This window comes from Mesocricetus auratus, unplaced genomic scaffold (assembly GCF_017639785.1).
Source record: "Mesocricetus auratus isolate SY011 unplaced genomic scaffold, BCM_Maur_2.0 Super-Scaffold_15014, whole genome shotgun sequence".
Lineage (NCBI taxonomy): Eukaryota > Metazoa > Chordata > Mammalia > Rodentia > Cricetidae > Mesocricetus > Mesocricetus auratus.
This window is the reverse complement of record NW_024429186.1, coordinates 61230725-61255415: the sequence shown is the minus strand read 5'-3', so window position 1 is coordinate 61255415 and position 24691 is coordinate 61230725. Positions and strand designations below refer to the sequence as shown.

The window sequence follows — 24691 nt, the reverse complement described above, 5'->3', positions numbered from 1 at the left end:
CCTTATAACTTTAAATGTTTATCATCACTTAAAAGATGTAACAATTTAGAAATATTTGATATTTAGTATAGTTGAATTAAAGTTACCTTGTTTCTTTTTTTGTTTGTTTGTTTTGTTTTTTTGTTTTTACGAGACAGGGTTTCTCTGTATTGTTTTCGAGGCTGTCAGTCCAGCCCGGCCTCAACTCACAGAGATCCGCCTGCCTCTGCCTCCCGAGTGCTGGGATTAAAGGCGTGCGCCACCACCACCCGGCAGTTACCTTGTTTCTTACACATACATATATAGATACATTAAACAGATTGTGTAAAAGTGCTTGACCCACACTTGTAGCAAACAGAGTTAAAGAGACAGTCAGTGATGAGAAGGAAGATTCACTGCAGATAGAACAGGGGACCCTGGAAAGGCACAGTATTCCATAAACAAGCCATGCACAACAGGGCCAGTGAAAGATGTAATTAGAGACAAAAATAAAAGCGCAAAAGAGACAAAAAGTAAACGAATTGTATCTGTTAGCAGTAAACATCGCGGCCTCCGTAACCATGTTTCCAAGCTAGGCCACATGGTTAAGATCGCCAAGATGGCGGCCTCCATAGGCACATTCCTTAGAGTATCCTGAACAGACACTAACCCAAGCCAGGCCATTGTAAGTTGCTGGCATCTATATGGAGAAGAAATACAGTAGAAGCAAAGATGGATAGAAAAAAGAAATTTGGCCGGGCGTTGGTGGTGCACGCCTTTAATCACAGCACTCGGCAGGCAGAGGCAGGCAGATCTCTGTGAGTTCGAGGCCAGCCTGATCTACAGAGCGAGTTCCAGGACAGTCTCCAAAACAATACAGAGAAACCCTGTCTCGAAAAACCAAAAAAAAAAAAAAAAAAAGAGAGAGAGAGAGAAAGAAATTTGTCATTTAAAGCTGAATGAACAGGAGAGACAAAATAGGACACTTCCAGGTGGAAGGTGGTTCCCGCCCTGAGACAGGTTTAGTCACGATGGGAAGTGGCGGGAAGCCTCTGTGACTGGCGGGAGTTTTGCAGGTTTAGCTTTTAAAGCTAGAAGAATGAGATTTAGAGGAAGAAAGAATATTGAAGAGAATGTTTAGTAGCGAGCTAGAGAAAGCTTGAACATAAGGTAACTCCTTCCATCGACCGGATCACTGGCAGTGTCTAGAGAGGTCCCGTAAAATATACTGAGATAAGTGAGTCTGGATGACTTAAGGCATTAATTTCCTTTGTCGGTTTGTTACCCATGAGCCAGGTCTAAAGGAAAGAAAATGGTGAGATGAACTCTTCAGAACTCGATAGCCTGAGAGTCTAGCCAGGGCAGAAAAACTACCCCAAAAAAAAAGGGACCAGAGTCTGAGTGGCAAAAAGCCGTTGAAGGCTTAGAAAGGAGCCGAAAAAATTACCAATAGGCTGTGCCCGGGGAAAATAACCAGAAAATGATTGTCAGATGATTTCAACACCTACAGCTGATAAACACCTTCACCAAAGTAGCAGGATGCAAGATTAACTAAAAAAAAAAAGTCAGTAGCCTTACTATACATAGACAATAAATGGACTAAGAAAGAAATCAGAGAAACATCACCCTTTACAATTGCCACAAACAACATAAAATATCTTGGGGTAATGTTAACCAAACAAGTGAAAGAGCTGTATAGCAAGAACTTTGAGCCTTTAAAGAAAGAAATTAAAGAGGATACCAGAAAGTGGAAAAATCTCCCATGCTCTTGGATAGGTAAGATCAACATAGTAAAAATGGCAATCTTGCCAAATCTGGCACTAGGGAAATGTCCAGATGACCCCAACTAATAATCTAAGCAATAGTGGAGAGGTTACTTTAAATGCCCTTCCCCTATAATGAGATTGATGACTACCTTATATGCCATCCTAGAGCCTTCATGTAGTAGCTGATGGAAGCAGAAGCAGACACCCACAGCTAAGCACTGAGCTGAACTCCTGGAATCCAGTTGTAAAGAGGGAGGAGGGATGAACAAAGGGGTCAAGACTGTGATAGAGAAACCCATAGAAACAGTTGGCCTGACCTAGAAAGAGCACACAGATCCCAGTCATAAAGCTGGGGAACCAGCATTGGACTGAACCAAACCCTCTGAATGTGGGTGCCGTTAGGAGGCCTGGGCAGTCTTTGAGACCTCTGACAGTGGAACCAGTGTTTGTCCTTAGTGCATGAATGGACTTTGGGGGCTCATTCCCCATGTAGGGATACTCTCTCAGCCCAGATACATGGAGGAGGGCCAAGACCCTTCCCCAAATGATGTGACAGACTTTGATGATCCCCCATGGAAGGCCTCATCTTTCCTGGGAGTGGATGGGGGTGGAATTGGGGGGTGCGGGGCATGGGAGGATGAGAGGGAGAGGGAACTGGGATTGATATATAAAATAAGAATATTTCTAAATTAAATAAATTTTAAAAAAGAATAGGACCATTATCACAGTTGAAAGCCACATTTGAAGCAAACTTTAATTAAATACTGGCTAGTTGGCTGGGCTCTGGCCAGGTCCATACCCAGGTTCCTGAGAAATGACCCAAAATCACAGTTTGCAGTGGCTTAAGAAGGAAAATCCATAATTCATTGCCTTTCCCATCAGGTCCAATAAGGTCTAAACAAATCCTGACAGTTTTCCTGCCTGTGAACCTCCTGCCCACCTGGGATCAAGCACATCTGGTGCAGATGGGTCAAAAAAACTTGTTGGAGGGGGCAATGAAAAATGTGTCTTGTTATCTTCCATGAAGGATAGCTTCCAGTATCTCAGGAACCATCTATCCTTGGCGAGGGGCTTGGAAACTAGAGGCATTTTTGTTTCATGGACCACTTAGGTACAGTTATTGTAAGCATTTCAATGGATCAGATGGGATAGACAGGGATGGATTATGGCACTCAGGAGCTAAAGAATACTGAGTGTCACAGCTCGGATGGAAAGGTATTCTGGCACTCGGGAGCCAAGGAATAGCACAGGTAAGCATAGCAGCTTACAACCCTGCTTCAGGGAAAGGCTTCCCTAGTGTATCAGCTCTGCTCCTGCAGGAGAGGGTTTCCTGATGAGGTTGTTACAGTTCAGCTCCATCCCCCCCCCCAGGTGTAACAACTTCAGTTAGCCAGGGGAAGGTTTACCCCAGAGAAAAGTGTTACAGTCCTGCTCTGCTCTGCTCCATCCAGGGTCATCTCTGCTCTGGCGAAAGGTCTCACCCGAACCTCATTCAAGAGATTTATTGCAAAGGAAGAATCCAGGAGGGTGGCTGCCTCTGCCAAAGTGGCAGAGAACAGCTGGGCACCATGAACAGCCACAAGCTGAAAAGACACGGGATTTACATAGGGCTTTCTATGGGACAGAGTTTTCCATGGTGGAGATTGGTCAGATTTCAATCCCTGAGTTTATATCTCCTGCTCAGGGATTGGTTAGTTTTCTGCACAGGGTTAGGGTCAGATTTGGCTCTGGTTTAGGGCCAAGGTATGTTTCTTTCTCTGGTCCTTTTTAGCCTTTTGGCTCCAATTTTAGGGCCAGGGTGCATTTCTTTCACTGACTCTGATTCCAGGGACAAAGTGTGTTTCTTTGGCAGTGGTTTCAGGGTCAGGGTACATTTTTTTGGTTCTGGTTGCAGGGCCAAAGTGTGTTTCTTTGGCTCTGCTCAGGGTGTGTTTCTTTGGCTGGCCCCTTTTCCCTACAGTTATTATAACTTAAACTGTATTGGTTTTAAAGACAGGAAGGGGTCATGGAACCCGATGGAATCTAGAAAGTAGGATAGGCATGCTGCAGAGGATGGGACCAGAGGTGACCCAGGTCCCTTGGAAAAGTCCACGAGGAATCTCAGATACTGATCACTGAATTGTTTGCACTGTTTTGGAGTTTGGTTTTGCCTTGTGTATATTATGGTTGTTCCCTGTATCTCTAATCTCAAAATGGAAAAAGGTGTTTTACTTTGGTATTTCAGGAGCGCATAGTTGAGATATTTTAAACTTCTTTAAAATAAAATTTTGGAGTTTTACAGAAAATTTAAAGGCCATGAAACATTTTAAATTTATAATGTCTTTATGAATGGGTGATCATGATAATTAAAAGGCTAAAAGTGGGTTCACAGCTATCAGCACTGTCCAACGAGTCTCCAGATGGAGCAGAATCCCAAGAGGACAATCTCACCGACAAGGGGACATTCTCACCGACAAGGGCCCTGGACTTCTGGGTAGTGCAAAATACTGCTGCTGGAATCATCTCTCTCTCTCTCTCTCTCTCTCTCTCTCTCTCTCTCTCTCTCTGTCTCTCTGTCTCTCTGTCTCTCTGTCTCTCTGTCTCTGTCTCTGTCTCTGTCTCTCTCTCTCTCTCTCTCTCTCTCTCTCTCTCTCTCTCTCTCTCTCTTTCTCCAAAGCTCACTGATCCATTCCAAACAGCAGATTGGAAACTTCTTTTCAGCTGAACAACAGACCAGCAGAAATCTTGTAACAGTGGTCAGAGGAACCTTGGGCGTGGCCACAGGCAGACTGAAGGAGAAAGAGGGAGGCTTGATGCACAGCTTTCCTTGGCCTGGTATTTCTGGTGATTAAAGGAAATCACTACGTAACCAGTATCTCTTACTGGCCTTTTCTGCTTTACTCTAAGTGGCCGAACGCTGGGTCTCCTGTCGGGCAGGTGTTCCCGTCCTTCTGCTGAGCTGGCAGGGTCGCCGCTTCTCCCAGGTTGTAAGCCCTCAGCCTCAACCTCAGGACGGTGGTTGATAGGAGAAAAGCAACTGGATTTCTTTTGTTTTTCCTCTGACAACAGGATCGATCTCGTTATGTGGTGCTGGCTGGCCTAGACCTCGAGACACTGGATTTCAAAGAGGTCCCCTGTCTGTCTCCCTCTGCCCTGCCCCAGCCTCTGGAATGCGGAGGTTAAAGGTGTGCGGCCACCACACCCAGCAGCAGCTGAATGGAAACGAAGAGCGATCGGTGGGTCGGGAGGGGAGGCTGGCCGTCCGCGGAGTGCCCTGCAGCTCGGGGCCTGGGCCCTTCTGTCTGCGTCCTAGCGTTGGGCACGCACTGGGCAGAGCGGGGCCTGTGACACCGGGCCGAGGGCGGGGCGTATGCAGATGAGGCGGCGCGCGATGGCTGCCGGTCCCGCGGGGCTCGGAGGGGCCCGTGTCGCGCGTGCTCGCCGTGACACGGAGCGCGATGTCGGTGAGGGACGAGGAGCGCGTGCGGGGCGTAGAGGTCGGGCGCGGCGAGGCGGTGTCGCGAGTGCGGTGACCGTGCGTTGTAAGGGCACCGTGTGTGAGGGAGAGCGCGCGCGGGGCGTGAGCAACTCATACTTACCTGGCAGGGGAGATACCATGATCACGAAGGTGGTTTTCCCAGGGCGAGGCTTATCCATTGCACTCCGGATGTGCTGACCCCTGCGATTTCCCCAAATGCGGGAAACTCGACTGCATAATTTGTGGTAGTGGGGGACTGCGTTCGCGCTCTCCCCTGGTATTGGCTGTTGAGAAATAGACTTTCTAAGAACTGTTTCTTTACTGTTTTATTTACTGATTGCTTCTTGCGTTTCTAGCACTGGACCTGGTTTCTGGTGGTGTGGTAGAGTGACACAGAGACCTTAGTTTTGTTTGGTTTATTGGCAGTGTTTTCGTAGCTTCAGAATTTGTCCTGCTCTTCCTGTGCCCTCCGCGTCCTGAGTGCAGGGATTGAAGCCGTGAGCCGCCAGCGCCGGACCCACCGACAGTTCTTACACTTTTTCCGGCCCGTTTCTGACTGACTCCCCCCTCTTCTGGGTTCCCTGAATGTTGGGTGGGTGAGGTTCGATCGGCTAGATTCTCAGCATTTTGACCACTAACTACATCAACGTGCTGGAGAGAAGCGCTTATCTGACAAGCTGAGAAAAACACATCTCCGGGTATTTAGAAAAGGCAGTTTGACAGCACGAGCATTCAGCACAACAAAAGGACACAACCTGCAGACAATCCTAATGAAGTTCACAATGAATGATGCCTGTCTCAGGGTTTCTATTCTACAAAACTCCTTGGACGGCAGTGGCACACACTTCCCAGCATCAGGAGGCCGAGGGAGGCCGATCTCTTCATTCTAGACCAACCTGGTCTACAGAGTGAATTCCAGAACAGCTATACAGAGAAAGGGAAGGAAGAAGCGAGGGACAAGAAAAGCCAGGGCTGTTGTACAGAGAAACAGTCTCATGAAAAGAAAAAAGAAAATAGGGCTGGAGAGATGGCTGGGAAGTTAAGAGCACTGGCTGCTGAGAGGACCTGAGTTCAATTCCCAGCCTCCACATGGTGGCTCACAACCATCTCTAATGAACACTGTATGCTTGATGGATAAACAAATTTAAAAAAAAAAAAAAAAGGAATATAAGCCGGGCGTTGGTGGCGCACGCCTTTAATCCCAGCACTCGGGAGGCACAGGCAGCCTCCAAAGCTCCAGAGAAACCCTGTCTCGAAAACCCAAACAAAACAAAACAAAACCAAAAAAAAAGGAAAATAACCAAAATAACCTTATATTGAACTCCCCGCCCCCTTCCAGTGACTGTGGCTTGTATGAAGCTGACATAAGTCTAGTCTGTAAACCGGGCCAGCGGTGAACTCACAGATCCTGCACTGCCTGAGTGCTGCTGGGATTAAAGTGGCCAGGAGGGAACCTCAGTTGAGAAACTGCCTCCAAACGCGATAGGCAGGGCAGCTGGAAGGGCATTTTCTTTCAGTGGTGGATGTGGGCGGTGCCACCCCGGGCTGGCGGTCCTGGACGCCCATAAGAAAGCAGAGTGAGCACGCCACGAGGAGCAAGCAGGCCAGGAAGCAGCGTCTTTCGTGGCCTTGAGTTCCCACCCTGACCTCTTCAGTGATGATGATGGACTTGTGATACGGAACTGCATCCTCTCCTCCACAAGTTACTTCTGGACATGGCGGTTGTTGTTTTGCTGGGTTTATCCCGAGTGCCCGGATTAAAGGCATTCACCACCACCACCGACTTTAAGGCCTTTTCTTAACTAGTCACTGAGGGGGAGATTGCAGCCCGTTGCGATTGGGACAGCCCAACGCACCGCACCCGTGGGCTGTGGGGTCTTAGGGTCCGAGAGATACAAGTAGACTGAACAGACCAGTCAGTACACGGTTCGCAGCCCTCCTCCGCGGAGCCAAACTCCCGCCTACAGCCGGGTTCAAGTACAAACTCTTTCCTCCCAGGATCACCGTGGTTTGTCACTGCAGAAACCCTAAGATAACTAACTGGTTTACAGATCTAACTTACAGGGCTGGAAAGCAACAGAAAGAAGAAAGCAAGGAACAGAGACAAAGATAAGTGTTCAGAGGGCGGAAATATGGGTTACAACAAACAGTCACTGCTCATGAAAAATCGAGGCGGGATTACAGTGAGTGCGGAGCTCAGACAGCACAGGGCGTGAAAAGCAGACACAGGCCCTACTACAGCAACACATAGAAGCTGTACAGAGAACCTTTAAAATATCCGCAATATTACAGAGAAGAAAAAGCACGAGCATAATCTCATTTTTCAGACAGACGTTGCCAGGGGAGAGCGCGAACGCAGTCCCCCACTACCACAAATTATGCAGTCGAGTTTCCCGCATTTGGGGAAATCGCAGGGGTCAGCACATCCGGAGTGCAATGGATAAGCCTCGCCCTGGGAAAACCACCTTCGTGATCATGGTATCTCCCCTGCCAGGTAAGTATGAGTTGCTCACGCCCCGCGCGCGCTCTCCCTCACACACGGCGCCCTTATAACGCACGGTCACCGCACTCGCGACGCCGCCTCGCCGCGCCCGACCTCCACGCCCCGCACGCGCTCGTCGCCCCTCACCGACATGGCGCTCCGTGTCACGGCGAGCACGCGCGACACGGGCCCCTCCGAGCCCCGGGAGACCGGCAGCCACCGCGCCGCCTCATCTGCATACGCCCCGCCCCACATCCCTCCCATCACGACCCGCCCCGAAAGCCCTACGTAGCCTAGGACGAGCCTGAAGGTCTGATCCCGGCTCTGTGCCCGCGTCCTCTACCGGGGTCACACTCTCGGGGCTTTGTGCGTGCCAGGCTTTCTCACAGGACCCGGGACCAGCCGCCGGGGAGGGGGGCAGCGCCACAAGTGAACTTGTGAAGGGCAGAAACAAGAGTGCAGCCTGCTCTTGGATTTTAATAAAAAACAAACAGAATAAACTGGGACTTGTGACGGACAAGGTGGCTCACGCCATTAACCCCAGTGGTCCAGGGCTCCGGAGGCAGAGGCAGTTGCATCTCTGTGAGTTGGAGGCTCGGCTGGTCTACATAGTGAGTTCCGGGACAGCCAGAGCTACACAGCGAGGCCCTGCCTCAAACAAAACAGAAACACTAATGCTTGAGGGCTGGTGTGTGGTGAGCTCTGGAAGTTCTAGGCCAGCCAGAGCTCCACAGTGAGACCCTGTCTCAGAACAACGACAAACAAAACTAAGGCTTGGGCAGGGACTTCATTATATAACTTGGTGAGAGAGGCCATGCCTAGCATGTGAGATCAGTCCTCAGCACCAACGACTTAAATAAATAAAAATGCTAAACCAAGAAGCCTGGGATCGGGCTTTCGACCTGCAGCGTCCCCCCCCCCCCGTGCTGTGTGGCCCGGGTCGTGCCTCTAAACCACACTTGTTCACCCTTACCTGGCTACCGCAGTGAAAGACAAAAAAATTGCGCCTGTGCTTCTAACTTGAAGCCAGCATGTCACGGACACTGGGCTGTGGTTTCTCACAAAATACTTGAAATCTCAACATCCCAGAATAGTTGACAGTAGAGCTGAACTCAGCTTTTCAAAGTACCCCGAGGCTGGAAAGATGGCTTGGAGGTTAAGGTAAAATATTATCTCAACATTTATAAGATCAAATTTTCTGTCACGTTATTAATGATCATATAGAGTACTAACTAGTTCTAGCAAAAGGCTTCATCTGCCTTCCTGTACATGATTTCAGGCTTGAGTCTCTATCAGGTAACTAGGAATTAAGTTTGTGTACCCCAGATGTACCTAACAAGCTGTGGTCCTTCAGCCTCTCTGAGATTTGCTGTATATGACATTTAAAATGTTTACATTTTCTACAATAAACCATGACCATTTCTAACAGCAACCCTTAAGTCTCCAAAGGGATGATGGGTCCCCACAACCAGGATTCCACCTGCACTGTGGTAAGGTGTAAGAAGCATGTAAACAGACTGTGCAAACAAGGTCGTAAATAGCCTGGAGGGACAGATGAGCTTGGTGTGTGTTATGTGGCTGATAGCTAAGCATAGAGGAAAGCTCAGAGGAAACGGATAAAATCCACAAAGGTCTACACCAGAACAGAGCACAGTGCCACTCTGTGAGTGAGACTCTGTCCGAGCCGAGAAGCAGACTCTCCTCCACCGACCAACCGAGCGACCCCATACCAGATCAAGACGGAGCACTGAGCCGGGGCCCTGGTGCCCAGCTGGCCACCACACTTGCTGTGCAAGCAGATCAAGAGGAACAAGAAGCAAAACCCAAACCTGAACGCAGAGATACCCACATCACACTCATCTGGCCATGGTATATTTTACCATGGCCTCTAGCATCCTTTTGCTTATCTGTTAGATGATTCTTTTGCTTATGCTGATTGGTTAGAAATATAGTACATGTGAGACATGCAATGTGCGAATAAATATATTATTCAAGTGAAACTCTGTTGTGGATTTCCTCCCCTCAGTAACCTGAGGCTGTGTTCGCGTCATAAGGCCAGCCTCTAAGCTGACAAACACCGCCCACAGATCATCTTTAGACTACAAACTGCTCAGGACAGTTTCAAGGCGGCCAGCTGAGATGGTCCAGACTCTCATGCAGGACACCAGCCGAAACTTTCCCATCACACAGAGACTGGCAGCAAAGGATACAGCTGATCTCCCAGGTCTTGGTCATTATCTCAATTTTTTCAGGGTCCCATGGTGGTGGCATCGCCCCCACCCCAGGACAACAGGAAGCAATCCAGAGAACATGATGTCCACATTCCCAAGATGTGTGGTGGGTGGTTTTTGTTTTTTGGTGGATATTTGTCATCATTTAGGGTAGTTGGTAACAAGTTGTTATTGATAATGGTCAGGAAAATAAACTGAACAAAGTAGATTAGATTCATGAAACAGAGGCAGGCAGATCTCTGTGAGTTCGAGGCCAGCCTGGTCTATAGAACGAGTTCCAGGACAGCCTCCAAAACAATACAGAGAAACCCTGTCTGCAAAAACAGAAAACAAACAAACAAAAAACAGAAATGATAGGATGGAAGGGCAGATTATTGAATCCACCTTTTTTTTCTGCTTAGCCTTACTCAACCCCCCTCCCTTCCCAAGGTTTCAGCAAGGCTTTTGCTGCTCAGTCCCCCTAAGGGACATCTCAGAAAGGTGTTGTGCCCAAGGATCCCCAAAGAGACCAGGGACACAGACCACCAATGCGAATGCACAAGGTTTATTGATTATTCTATCCTTCTGCGAGACGGACTCTGTCTAACAAGCTAACACAGCAGCCTCCAGAAGAGGTGAAGGTCTCTGTCTACAGCTAGGTTTTAAAGACAAAAGTTACAGGATTACATCGGTAGGTATGGGTTGGTTTCTGATTGGTTGACATTTGGGCAACAATGAAGAGGTTTTTCAAAGCCATGCTTTTGGCATATAGTACCTGTGTGACCATTTATCTCACAGGTTGGTACTGGGAGGAAACATTCAGCGCTTTCTGTGGCTTGCAGGTGGGCTACTGTACCAATATTTTTCAGAATTGAATTTCCTGGAGACTACAGGGCAGTTTCTTTTGTGGTCAAAAGTCCCCAGGATCCAAGTACCTAGGAGGCTATGGGGGTTTGGAGCGCCCTTGTGTTCAGTTTTGGCCCTAGGCCTGTTGTAGACAGCATTGTCTCTAGGAGCAAAGGCTGGGGGAAGGGTTGATCTGGAGTTTTGAATCCTCAAAAGGTTCTTCTTTTCTGCACTGGGGAATGAAGATCTTCACCCAAGACCCTTTTGAGGAAGAGATTTATTTGGGAAGGAGGATCCAGGAGAGTGGTTTTCTCTGCCAGGGCGGGAAAGGACAGCCAGCAACTGAGCAGGCCAAGGGGACTGCGTCTATAGGGCTTCTTCCGGATAGATATTTCCAGGGAGAAGTCTTTCTGCTCAGGATTGGTTGTTTTTCCTGCTCAGTCATTGGTTAGTTCAGCTGGTCCGAGGAGAGCTGACTCTGGTTCCAGGGCCAAACTGTGTTTCTTTCACTGGCTTTTTTTCTCCTCTAGTTTTGGCCCAGGGCATGTTTCTTTCACTGGCTCTAGTTCCAGGGCCAAAGTGTGTTTCTTTGGCTGAGGTTTCAGAGTCAGGGTATGCTTGTTAGGTTATAGGTTCGGGGCTAAAGTGGTTCTTTCACTGGCTCTGGGTTCAGGGCCATCATGCTAGATTTCATGCTCAGGAATTGGCTTCTTTTGCTGGCGCTTTTACCCTACACCGACTGGACAAGAAGGGCACAAAGGAAAAAGACTGTTGAACTTTTCCAAGATAAGGCAAGCAAGTCTTTCAAAATTCCTGCTTCACAGAGAAGTCTGTCAGATATTCTAGGCCTGTAGGATAAAGATGGATGCCCCAGTGTTGCAGAGGAACTTGGTGACTCTCCAGGCAAGAGCTAATGAGACAAGCCTAAGCTAAGGCCAAGCTTTCATCAATAAGGAGTCCCCATGTCAAACCGGGCGTTGGTGGCACACGCCTTTAATCCCAACACTCGGGAAGCAGAGGCAGGCGGATCTCTGTGAGTTTGAGGCCAGCAGGGTCTACAGTGCAAATTCCAGGACAGCCAGGGCAACACATGAGAACCCTTGTTTGGAAAAACAAACAAAAGGGAGAGGGGTGGGGAGGGAGTAATTTTAATTTTATGAGTGTTTTACCTGTGTGTGTCAGTGTATCCCATGTGTTCAGTGCCCGGTGGAGACCAGAAGAGGGTGTCAGATCCCTCAGATCCCTCAGAACTGGAGTTCTCCACTATTGTGAGTTGCCATGGGGGTGCTGGGAGTCGAACCCGGCTCTGGACAAGGAGTCAGTGTGCTTAACTGTTGAGCCATCTTTCCAGCCTCATACGTGAAGTGTGTGTGTGTGTGTGTGTGTGTGTGTGTGTGTGTGTGTGTGTGTGTGTGTGTGTGTGTGAGACAGAGAGAGAGACAGACAGACAGACAGACAGATTGAGAGAGAGGGGAGAGAGACAGACAGAGAGAAAGAGACAGAGACAGAGAGAGACAGAGAGAGATACAGGCATGGTCTGGAGCCTAAAATGCAACGCCCCAACTGTGGGTTGACCGAGTGATAAAGCTGAGGATACCGGGCTGGAGAGTTGGCTCAGAGGTTAAGAGCCCTGGCGGCTCTAACAGAGGACCCAGGTTCAATTCCCAGCACCCACATGGCAGCTCACAGCTGTCTGTAATTCTGGTTTCAGGGGATCTGACACCTCCATACCAATGCAAATAAAATAGTTAAATTAATAAAGCAAAACAAAACAAAAGCTGAGGATACCAAGTTCTCTGGCACCTAGAAGAGAGGACCCTCCCAGAGACGACCATGCTGGCACAGAGATTCCAGACCCTAGAACTGTTTTGGTTTTGCAAAAACGGACACTAGAGGCTTGACTCAAAGAGATCTCTGACCCAGAGGCCTGAGCGCCCCAAGAATAAAGGTGCCGCGGCCGCAAAGGACTGGAGAGAGCGTGCGCGGTTTAAGGGTGCTCAGCCAGTCCCGGGTCGCCAGGCTCCACTGCATCTTTGAAGGAGCGACGGCCACGGCACCAAGCCGGGAACCTTCGAAGAGCACTGACTCCCTTTCCTGGAATTGTTTCTACCGGGTTTGGGAGGGAATTTGAGACGGGAGTCTTGTCAATCAGTGGCCCGGGATGGCCTAGAGCTCACTGCTAGCGACCCTCGTGGCTGGGAAGTTTTGGAGCCGTGTGCAGTGTGAGATTGAGGGTCACGCACGTCACGCAAGCGCTCTGCCGACGGGAGCATCCTCACGCGGGCTTAGACACTTGTGTCTGTGTACATCGTGAGGGAAGAGCCAGCCTGAGGAGAGGTCTTCCGGGGCAGGAACTGCAAGGCTGGGTGGCAGTCATCCGACTCGAGGAGCTGGATTTTAAGTCTATTATTAGAAAGGCCCGAACAGAAGCTCCGCGAATTACAACAGCGAGGACCGTGAATTACAACAGCGAGGATGACACAACAGCGGTGGCGTTGTGAGTTACTTGGGAAGAGCTGCACTCCAGGGTGTAATCAGGGCTGGGAGCAGGGCGGAGGGAGGTGCAGCCTGAGGGACTGAACGCCGAACAGCTGTGCAGAAGCGTATTGATTGATTGATTGATTGACTGTTACACCAAAGTTGCTTGCGTTTTTGTTTTGATTTCTTTTTTTTTTTTTTTTTACGAGTAGAACAAGTTACTCTTACCGCGGGTCTAATCTATGTTTCGTGAGGGAAAACGTCACATCCTTGCAACTGTAGCTCTAACCATGTATTGTTAGCAGTATTGAATAATGCAAGATGCCCTGGATTTGAAAGAACCATACTGTGACTAACGTCATCCAAAGGCCTTTTGGAAAACACTATAAATCACAGAACAATAATCACTGTTTTAATCAATGATTTCTTCAAGATCCAAATACCTCCAGAAAGCAAAAATGACTCTACTAGATAGAGTTTTACTATGGAAACAAAAAAGCCCTCACTCAACCCTATATGCCTGCGTCTTCGTCCTCCAACGAACTCTGTCCAATGGGCCAGAAATCTACCAAGAAACGCCCTGCCTCTTCTCTCTGGGGCGGCCCGATCCTCCAGGGCCCCAGAGCAGGGTGTTTGGATGGGCAGCGTGGGAGCTGGTGCTTGAAAAAGGAGGTGAGAAGGGCGAGACCCTTGACTCTAGCGGAAAAAGACTCCAGAAGGGTAGGAGAATAGAAAGGGAAAAAAACCTACTACAAGTAAGCAAAATCTGCTACGCATACAGCAGATGACATAGGCGAAACACTAGTGAAACCTTGGAGGAAGTGAACGCTATAGCTTCAAGCTACGCTGGGAGTTAAACAAAGTGGTAATTCTTATTTTTGAGACCCGGCATTACCAGGGGAGAGCGCGAACGCAGTCCCCCACTACCACAAATTATGCAGTCGAGTTTCCCGCATTTGGGGAAATCGCAGGGGTCAGCACATCCGGAGTGCAATGGATAAGCCTCGCCCTGGGAAAACCACCTTCGTGATCATGGTATCTCCCCTGCCAGGTAAGTATGAGTTGCTCACGCCCCGCGCGCGCTCTCCCTCACACACGGCGCCCTTATAACGCACGGTCACCGCACTCGCGACGCCGCCTCGCCGCGCCCGACCTCCACGCCCCGCACGCGCTCGTCGCCCCTCACCGACATGGCGCTCCGTGTCACGGCGAGCACGCGCGACACGCGCCCCTCCGAGCCCCGCGGGACCGGCAGCCATCGCGCGCCGCCTCATCTGCATACGCCCCGCCCCCGTCCCTCCCATCCCGACCCGTCTCGAAAGCACTACATAGCCTAGGACGAGCCTGAAGGTCTGATCCCGGCTCTGTGCCCGCGTCCTCTACCGGGGTCACACTCTCGGGGCTTTGTGCGTGCCAGGCTTTCTCACAGGACCCGGGACCAGCTGCCGGGGAGTGGGGCAGCGCCCACAGTGGCCTTCCTCACTCACCACTGATCACGACAATGACCTTCAGGCTTTCCAGCCTCCTGACCGGTCTTTTGGAGGCAGCTTCTCCACTAAGGTTCCCTCCTCCCTGACGACACTAGCTCGTGTGCCAGCGTCCACTACCGGGGTCACACTCTCGGGGCTTTGTGCGTGCCAGGCAAGCGAGTCTTATCTGCGGGTCGAGCTGCCCCCTCGGCCCAGCCAACTGCTCTCCTTTCGTGTGCAAGCTCGCTGCAAGCCTCGAGCAGAAACCGTGACTACACTCACTGCAGTGGCTCGCCCCGGTAATCCTAACAGCTGCAAAATCGATGCCAGAGAATCGGCGGGACCTGCTGCCTGTCCTGATTCTGAACACCGATGGCGGCGGGGAGTCGATTTCCTCCTAACCCTCGTAGGCCGGGGGAGTCCTCGCAGGGCATTAGGCGTGGCTGTCGCCCACTGTCAGCAGCTTCCTTCCGCCGAGCCGTCCTGTGCTCGCCCTGTCTGTCACCCCCTCTGCAGGACCCCAGACCATTGGCAGACATTGAAGGAGCGATCTCCTTCTTTCCATTTTCCTTCCTCTTCCATTCTTACTCCCTTCATCCCAGGCTAGCCCGGCCCTCTCTCAGCTCTGAGTCGTCTTGTGGGGTCTGCGGAGTGACCGACCGTTCGGGTCCAGAGTATCTACCTATTTTCCCCCTAAAACAGACAGCTTCTAGCAGGGAGAGCGTCTGCTCCAAGTCCTCCTCCCCACTGCTCTACTTGGAAATCAAACCCCTCCTCCACAAATGCAGGACTGGCCTGGTGGTGCACACCTGCCTTCCCAGGCCTGGGAGGCAGAGGCAGGAGGACCAGGAGTCAGAGGTCAGCCTTAGTCACATAGCTAGTCTGAGGCCAGCCCAGGCCATGTAAGGACCTGCCTCAAAAACTTAAACATTAACCATCAAGTTCCCAGCAACATTTTTGTCTTCCTAAGTTTAAAGACACATTTAAGAATTGTTCTAGAAAAAAAAAAAGAATTGTTCTAGAAATAATTATTTTTTTCCGGGATCCAAGTTGTTTTCCCCTTTAGTTTTTATTTTAGTTTAGTTTGTTCTTTCAAGACAGAGTTTCTCTGTGTATGTGTGCACACCATTGACAGGCTTTCCCTCTTTATTTTTACTGTGTTTACTGATGCTTTGCTTGCACATATGTCTGTGCATTGTATGTGTTCAGTGCCTACAGAGGCCAGAAGAGGGTATCAGAACCCTTGGACTGGAATTACAGATGGATGTGAGCTGCTGTGTGAGTGCTGGAATAAACCCAGGTCCTCTGCAAGAGCAGCAAGTGTTCTTAACGGCCAAGCCGTCTCTCCAGCCCCCAAAAGCTGTTTTAAAGCGGTAGGGAAAACATGCTGTTTTCTGCTTAGAGGCAGAGGTAGGTAGTCAAAGGACACTATCTCGCTCAAGCATGTACCTCTGGCAGGCCTTGACCTGCGCCTGGCTCCCTCTGCCTTGTGGAAAACTGTTAGGTTACATTCCTAAAAGTAGCCAAGGTCTATTCCCTTACTTCCTCCTCCAGAGCCTGACTTCTGAGGTCCAGCCATCAAAAGCTCCCTTTGGTTCACCTAATTAACATGCCCAATTAAGATACACCATTGCAGGGGGCTGGAGAGATGGCTCAGAGGTTAAGAGCACTGGCTGCTCTTCCAGAGGTCCCGAGTTCAATTCCCAGCACCCACATGGTGGCTCACATCTGTGATGCACCCTGACTTGCTCTTCACTGAGACCCGGGCTCCTTTCCCAGTACCCACAAGGAGGCTCCAGTTCGGGGGATCTGATGCCCCCCTTCTCCAGTGCTGCACACGTGTGGGACACAGACGGCGGTTAGATAAAAGCATCCCCAAACAGTAAGTAAAAGTACCCCACCTCTTTCCCCTCCGGAAGGGACAATTTTGCTAACAACACACTAACCCACGTAGAAGAGACCCATCGTACAGCTTGGCATTGGCCCTCCACCGCCCCTCGGCATTTACACAGCTCCTTCGCATTTCCAAAGCGTGGTACCAACATTTATTAATCCTCACAACACCCCTGTGAGGTAGGTCTGCGTGTCCTTTACAGCAGAGAACTGAGGCAGAAGTCACGAGAATCTTGCCCGAACCCGATTGAGGTCACACGGGCAGCTGGTGAGGCTGGACCGAGTCCGGGAGCAGGGGCTGTCGGTGCTGCACTCACCCACTGGTGGACACCTGTGGGTGCCTTTGTGTCACCGGAGGTGGCATACCCCAAGGACGGAAAGGGCCTCTCGGCCACCGGCAGGAAAACCGACTCTGAACAGCACGGGGAAGCGTGTCAGTCGGAGGGGACACGACCGGCACGCCGAGGACGGCCGGGGACACATGCGCTGGGAAAGCCTGGGTGGGCGACCTTCGGACGGGGCGGGAAACCGTAAACAAACCAGGAACCCGGTCCAGGGGTGGCCAGCCCGAATCCCCGTGGTTATCAAACAGAAGAGGACTCGGAGAGAGACAGAGGCGAAGTCCGTTCAACCTAACTTTATTCTGGGAATGCAGATCACGTCAGCTCCCTTCGGAGAGCCGGGGAGTGTGTGACGCGGGACCATCTGCACACCGACTTTTGTCCCGGGGAATGCACTTCCCTCCCCACACTCAAGAGTTCTGCCTTCTGGCAGGAGGCTTTCCCTCTGTGCCAGTCAGTACGCTGCCAGGGTTGCCGTGGCGACCACGGAGGGGCTCGGTTGACAGATGGCTGGCGCCCAACCGGCTGAGCTAGGGACAGGGTCCAGGGAACTACGATGCTCCCACGTCCGTTTCGGAAACGGTAGTCGTCTGCCTCTGGCCAGCTGCGCCTTCTGTGTAGTGCACCCAGAAGACCGGGTCGCCCTACGGTAAAGCATTCGGTGAACTCAGTTCAGTTGGGGAGGAAAACAAAACAAAAACAAAAAACCTGCACTGTAAAGCATAATACCGGAGTAGATTTATTACCGCTACCCCAATGCCAGAGCGATACAAGGAGCACGGAGTTAAAACGCCGCCGGTATCGCTGGGCGTTTTACAATATTGGTTTAGTCCACGAGTTTAAGGCAAACATGTAATGCGTCTGCTTTTCTTCAGAGATCAAATATAAAGCTCACAGAAACTGACCCGAACTCTATGTTCATTAATTCAAAGTCTCATTAAGATGTTTTACACGGATACATGGAAGAACGAAGGGCACAGGATGCTTAAAAAAAAAAAAATCCAGAAAGGCAACCTTTATCATGTGTTAACAACGGACTCTGAGAATGTTAAAACTGGACAAGTGATTCATGGGTAAATAAGGCCGGCAGCCACAAGATCGCTACGTAGGAAATAAACGCAGTTAAGACAGGCTACTTAAAGAAAAGAGAGTTGAACTTTGGGCTTCTTGGAAGGTCAAGTGTGGGGTGGCGACCGCGCCCCGTGGCCAGTGAGCCCCGCGACTCCACTGTCTCTCAGAAGAGCCGAGGCTCCGCACGGTGCAGCTGTTTCTGTTCCCAGTGAGCTTAGATGCCGGACGTCATCGAGAAAACAAACGGGATTTGAAGGCAGCCCTTGTCAACAGAAGGCGGAGGTGTGGTCTATGTGTCTCCATTTAAAACCGCAAGACAGTTCTGCAGCAGCTGGAGGTTGCCCTAGAGGGAGGAAACAAAAATCAACCATCAACTTCTTTGGTCCCAATAGCTCAAGAGTCATCGTTTGCAAATATTCCCACTGTTGCACGATGTGTGTGCGTGTTTGGCTGCATGTGTGTCTGGGCACCACGTGTGTGCCCGCTGCCGTCAGAGGCTTCACCAAGCAACTGGGAAAGAAAGGATGAAAGAAAGAAATCGTATTCTGTCGTCAGAGCTCTAGAAGCATTTCTGTCACAGACTGTCACTGTTTAAAGATACAAAGTACCAGTTCGTTCACCAAATACATTTCTACATAGACCAGTTATTAATGGCTCAGATAGTCTGACTTTATTGACAGTTTGAGCCGAGTGGGGGTTGGGAATGAGGAACCTCCTGGGTCCTCTGCAAGAGCAGCCAGGGCTCAACAGTCCAACCATCATCTCTCTACAGCCTTGACATGGTTTGACAAGGGTTGAATAATGGTTTCTGTGTCCCATATAACTGGTAAATTTGGTTTCTGATTGTGTGCCCTGCCATTAAGCTAATATTTTTAAAAGTGTAAACATCACACACAAAAATTCTATGGCATTCACATGCAGTTAGTCATTTGTAGAACATTTGACTAAAGGTCAAATCATTTGGAGGCAGACACAGTTGGATCTTTGTGAGTTCTAGGACAGTCAGAACCCTGTCTCAACTCCCACATACCCAGCTGTGGAGGGTTTGATGAATGGCCTCCTAGACTCCTATCTGAATGCTTAGGGAGTGGCATTCGGAGGTGCGGTCTTGTTGGAGTTTCAAAGCCCAAGCCAGGCTCAAAGCCTCTCTCTACTGCTTGGAGATCCGATGTAGGGCTGTCAGCTGCCTCTCCAGCACCAGGGCTGCCTGCAGGCCACCATGCTTCCACCATGCTGATAATGGACTCCATAAACCTCTATAAACCAGCCCTCGTTAAACGTTTTCCTTTACAAGTGATCACGGTGTCTCTTCATTATAAAACCAACTAAGAGATTCTCCCTAGCCTCGCAGTGCTATTGCACGCCTTTAATCCCAGCACTCGGGAGGCAGAGACAGAAGGATCTCTGTGAGTTCCAGGCCAGCCAGTACTGTTACACAAAAGAAACCGTGTAAATAAGGAAAAAAGAAAGACCTCCACCTCAAAGAAAGCAAATCCATTTTAGAGATGCATATAAATATAGTTTTTACACACACACACAAAGACTTTTTAAAATTGTTATATGTATGAGTACTTTGCCTGTCTTTGTGTTACCTGTGCACCACTAGAAAGGACATTGGATATCCCAGAACTGTCATCCTCCCGTGGACACTGGGAACTCAATCCAAGTGTCTTGCCCCCCCCCCTTTTTTTTGAAACAGGGTTTCTTCGTGTGTCCTTGGCTGTCCTGGAACTAGCTTTGCAGGCCAGGTTAGCCTGAAACTTACGAAGATCCACCTGCTTTTTCTTCCAGGGTGCTGGGATCAAAGGTCTTGGCCACCATGCCCAGCATATTAAGTGGTTTTAACCACTAAGCCTTCTCTCCATCGCCATCTTCTCCATTTTTAAAAATTTTTTTTAAAGATTTATTTACTTATTATGAATACAACATCCTGCCTCCATGTATGTCTGCACTCCAGAAGAGGGCACCAGATCTCATTGTGGATGGTTGTGAGCCACCATGTGGTTGCTGGGAATTGAACTCATGACCTCTGGAAGAGCAGTCAGTGCTCTTAACCTCTGAGCCATCTCTCCAGCCCTCCATTTTTAAATTTTAAAAATATCTGTTGCGCGAGTTCGAGGCCAGCCTGGTCTACAAACTGAGTTCCAGGACAGCCTCCAAAGCTACAGAGAAACCCTGTCTCGAAAAACCAAAAAAAAAAAAAAAAAATCTGTTGCATACTGTGTATGTGTGTAGGAATACACACGTGCACGAGACTTGTCTCCTGTCTTTCTTAACTTAAAAATGATTTACTGTGTCTGTGTGTGAGAAAGAGGGGAGCCAAGGCCCTCCCCTCATGTGGAGGTCAAAGTCCTCACTTCCTGCCTTCTTCCTGCCTTGTGCTGCACACCACAGTCTAGATGACCCACAGCCTCCTACAGTCTGTGTCTCCTCTCATCTTGTTGTAGGAGTGCCGGGTTACAGATGTGCATTAGGAGTGCTGGGTTACAGATGTGTACTGGGAGTGCCGGGTTACAGATGTGCATTAGTGTTGGGGGAAGTCCTGTGCATTTGTCAATAAAGTACTGTTGAGCCTATAGGAAACCTAGATAGGAGGGACTAGGAGTCCAGGAGAACTCTGGGAAGGAGAAAGACAAGAGAGTCGACATGTGACGCCATAGGGGTAGGAAGCCGGGAACTATTCTCTGGTAAGAAATATACTTAGATTAACAATTATGGGGTAATTACTTAAGGCAGAGCTAGCCAGTAAGGGACAAGCAAGGCCAACAGCTTCATAATGAATATAGCCTCCTGTGTGTTTATTTGGGACTCATGCGGATCTAGAACCAGGCTGGCGCGGCAGAGCCCAGGTGACTGGCGGGGGATAAACCAAAGCGGCTAGCAAAAGAAAAAGATTCTCTTAACACATTAGGAGTGCTGGGTTACAGATGTGCATTAGGAGTGCCGGGTTACAGATGTACAGTAGGAGTGCCGGGTTACAGATGTGTACTGGGAGTGCCGGGTTACAGATGTGCACTGGAGTGCTGGGTTACTATACTGTCAAAGCTACATGATAGAGACCGTGTCTGTAAAAGAACAAGAGGGGGGGCTGGAGAGATGGCTCAGAGGTTAAGAGCACTGACTGCTCTTCCAGAGGTCTTGAGTTCAATTCCCAGCAACCACATGGTGGCTCACAGCCATCTACAATTCAATCTGGTGTATATGTAATAAATAAATAAATCTTCAAAAAAAAAAAAGAGCAAGAGGGAGGGAGAGATAGAGACACAGACAAACAGATTGATTGACTTTAATCTGTCAGTTCGTTGTGGTAGATTACACCTATAATCGCAACACTTGGGAAGTTGAGGCTGGCGGATTGAGAGTTTGAGGCCATTTTTGACTACATACTTAAATTGGAAGTCAGACCTTAACAAAGAAAATAACATATGGAGTATGGTGGTATGCTTGTGTCATTCCAGCAAGTAAACAAGAACGCTATTAGGAGTTTGGAGCCTGAGTTATTTGGTAAATTCAGGTAAGGATGTCTACAGAGTGAGACCAAGTTAGCCTCAAACACACAGAGATCCTCCTGCCTCTCTGTGGTGATATTTTGCTTATGATCTAACAAATAAAGCTAGCTTGAAGTGCAAAGCTAGCCACACTAGTTACCCATAGAGGCCAGGCAGTGGTGGTACACACCATTAATCCCAGCACTCGGGAGATAGATTTCTGTGAGTTCAAGGTCACCCTGGGCTACACAAGATTGAATCTGTCTAAAAGAGAAACCAAACTCACACAAAGTTGATCCTAGCACTCGGAGTGACACGCCTTTAATCCCAGCACTAAGGAGGTGGAGACAGGAAGGCCTATGGCTGGGTAGAGAGAGAAATACAAAGCAGGAGGAGACAGGGGTTCAGGGCTACGTGCCTCTGCTTGGATTAAAGGCATGTGCCACACATCTGAAAGTTTTGTTTTTTAAAAAGAGCTAGCTCCAGGACAGCCAAGGCTATACAAAGAAACCCTGGCTCAAAAAAACAAAACAAACCAAAACAAAAAAACCAAAACAAAACAAAGCAAGGAAACAAAAAAAGGTTGTTTTTATTTGTGTGTGTGTGTGTGTGTGTGTGTGTGTGTGTGTGTGTGGTGTATATATACATCACATACATCCAAGTGCTTATTTAGGCTAAAAAAAGTATGTTGTAGTATTTCCTAGTTGCAAAGCTAGGATGGCTATGAGCTACTTGTGGGTACTGGGAACCAAACTAGAGTCCTCTGAAGAACAGCAAGTAATCTTATCATTATCATCTCTCCAGTCCCAAAGGTGTAGCCCAGGCTGGCCTTGAACTTGGGACCCTACCTCCGCCTCTTCAGTGTGTCCTACAGTCATGCACTACCACAACTGGCAAACACCAGGCAGTATTTTTTTTAGCATTATTTTGTGCACGTATGCATGCATGTGTGTATGTCTTGACATGTTCGGAGGTCACAGAACAACCTCCCAAGTAGAGGCTGAGACAGGAAGATCTCTGAATTCAGGTCAGCCTGGTCTACCTAATGAGCTCTAGCCCAGTCTGGAAGGTGAGGGGCTGCTTCAACAGCAGCAAACAAGGGGGCTGGAGAGATGGCTTAGAGGGTAAGAGCACTGACTGCGCTTCCAGGGGTCGTGAGTTCAATTCCCAGCAACCACGTGGTGGCTCACAACCATCTACAATTCAATGTGGTGCCTTCTTCTGGCATGTAGGCAGAACAGTGTATATGCAATAAATAAATAACCCTTGAAAAAAAAACAACAGCAAACAAGCCACCTAACTCCCACTCTGTCAGTGGGAGTGCAACTCAGACACAGTGCTGGCCAGCACGCACAGAACCCACACGCAATTCTAGTACTGAAAACAACCCCAAGTCAGGGACAGTAGGATGGCCAATCAAAGAAAAGCACTCACTGCATACGCCTGAACCCCGAGTTCAAGCTGGAAACTTATACAAGGGAGAAGCAGAACTGCAAAGGTGTCCTCTGCCTCCACAGGTGTCCACACACACATGCACATTCATACACACACACATAAAAGAAAACATCCGAATAAACCAAGGACAGCTGTGTCATTCCTCCTGTAGGATGTTGGTCAAAGGATCAGTGTCTACTTTATAACTGACTCAATTTAAAATTTAAATAATTCAATATAATGACACTACCTTTGCATGCTTTAGTTCTAGTTCTGCAAGTTCCACCAAATTTTTTCTGAAAGCGGCCACTCTTCTCGTCTTAAAATCTATGAGTTCTGTAAACAAAACAGAAAAATTAGAGTAACGCCATCACAAAGCACACTTTGCACTGAAAGGCGTTAACAGTACCTTGTTTTGCGGATTCAGATATTCTTTCAAACTTCTGGCAGCACAGCTGCTGGGAAGTTTCAGCCTGGAGGACATCTTTGTTTTTTGCTCTCGCTTTGTCCAGTGCCTTATTGGCATTTTCATAGTCCACCAGTGCCCTCGACCTTCTATAGAGGAGGTCCTGCAAAGCACAACATCCACACTGGCACTTAGTCCGGAATTCCAAATGCAGCTGGGAGTCAAGGTCCTCCCCACCCCCAGCTGTGGTGCACATTGTTAATCCCAGCAACAGCCCTACAAACCACTGTCCTGTACATGTTATGTAAGCTCACAAACCACCATTGGTTTGGAAATTAGAGTATTCTCAGTGCTTTTTAAAGTTTTTGTTTTTCTGGGTCTTTGCTGTTTGATTGCTAAGTCTTTTATAAACAGTAGGAAACGTGAATCACTTAAAATACAAGGTACTTGTGTTTAATAGTGTTCTCACCTCAGCCAAGAACTTATTCATGCCAAATTAGAAACTAGTACAGGGTTTCTCTGTGTAATCCTGGAGCTCATTGTAGACCAGGCTGACCTTGAACTCAGCTGCCTCCTTAGTGCTGGATTAAAGAAAGGTGTGTGACACTATGCCTGGCTCTGAGAAGGGAATCTCATATAACACTTATTTGTTTTTGAGACCAGGTCTCATTGCAGAGCCCCAGCTAGCCTCACCTCATTTCTCCTGACCACTCCACCAAACGCTGGGATCCCAGCCATCACACAGCACGACGCACAGTGTGATAATACAGACCACTATGCCCATCATCAGCTCTTCACAACCTCAACAAACCTTAGCTGCCTGCGACTCCCTTAGATAGTACTTGAGCAGGTCCGAGAGCTTGAGGTCCTCATCAGCAGACACCCGGGCCTCTATTTTCTGAAAAGGGGAAACGGCATTAAATCACCTGTCACATTTGGCTCTACATAAAAACATTTTTAATGCACGGCTACACATAATGTGTTTCCACTCTGCTTTATCTGGATGTCTTTTTAAAATTCCAACAAGAAGTGAACAGAAAAATCAAATAACATTAATGAATTTATGGAGAAATTCTACATTTGGAAACCTGACTTTCCTACCATTTTTTAGCTTAGCTATTATGGCGATGGCAATTGATAGGTGCTTATCAACAGATGAAGGAATTTGAGACAAAATGGAAAGGGAAGCTAAAAACTCTTTGCCAGGTAGTGGTGGAGCACACCATTAATCCCAGCATTCAGGAGGCAGAAGAAGGCGGATCTCCAAGTTCGAGGCCAGTCTGGTTAGCCAAGATCCCTGAAGCCCATGTGAAGCTGAAAGCAGGGGACCAACTCACAAAAATTGTCCTTTGACCTCTATATGTCATAGCATGTGCACCCACATACACTTAA

The 24691-nt window shown here is 48.8% G+C and overlaps 1 protein-coding gene and 3 non-coding genes across 6 annotated transcripts in view; 1 reads left to right on the top strand and 3 right to left on the bottom strand.

Annotated features, from left to right (window-relative positions):
* The first annotated feature begins 5294 nt into the window (after positions 1 to 5294).
* LOC121139594 lies at positions 5295 to 5458 on the top strand. The gene has a single exon (XR_005876505.1). It is a non-coding gene; the product is annotated as a U1 spliceosomal RNA (small nuclear RNA).
* A 2061-nt stretch (positions 5459 to 7519) lies between these two features.
* On the bottom strand, positions 7520 to 7683 carry LOC121139583. Its single transcript, XR_005876495.1, has one exon. It is a non-coding gene; the product is annotated as a U1 spliceosomal RNA (small nuclear RNA).
* Positions 7684 to 14092: 6409 nt separating this feature from the next.
* On the bottom strand, positions 14093 to 14256 carry LOC121139572. The gene has a single exon (XR_005876485.1). It is a non-coding gene; the product is annotated as a U1 spliceosomal RNA (small nuclear RNA).
* Positions 14257 to 17181: 2925 nt separating this feature from the next.
* The window catches only part of Snx6 (sorting nexin 6), a 44438-nt gene continuing 36928 nt past the window's right edge, over positions 17182 to 24691 (bottom strand). For all 3 annotated transcript variants that reach the window (XM_040743084.1, XM_040743083.1, XM_040743085.1), the window contains 4 exons: positions 24111 to 24197; positions 23303 to 23462; positions 23144 to 23229; positions 17182 to 18314 (listed from right to left, as the gene is read on the bottom strand). In XM_040743084.1, coding sequence (XP_040599018.1) covers positions 18261 to 18314; positions 23144 to 23229; positions 23303 to 23462; positions 24111 to 24197 — 387 coding nt within the window. In that variant the 3' untranslated portion in view covers positions 17182 to 18260. The remainder of the gene's footprint in view (positions 18315 to 23143; positions 23230 to 23302; positions 23463 to 24110; positions 24198 to 24691) is intronic.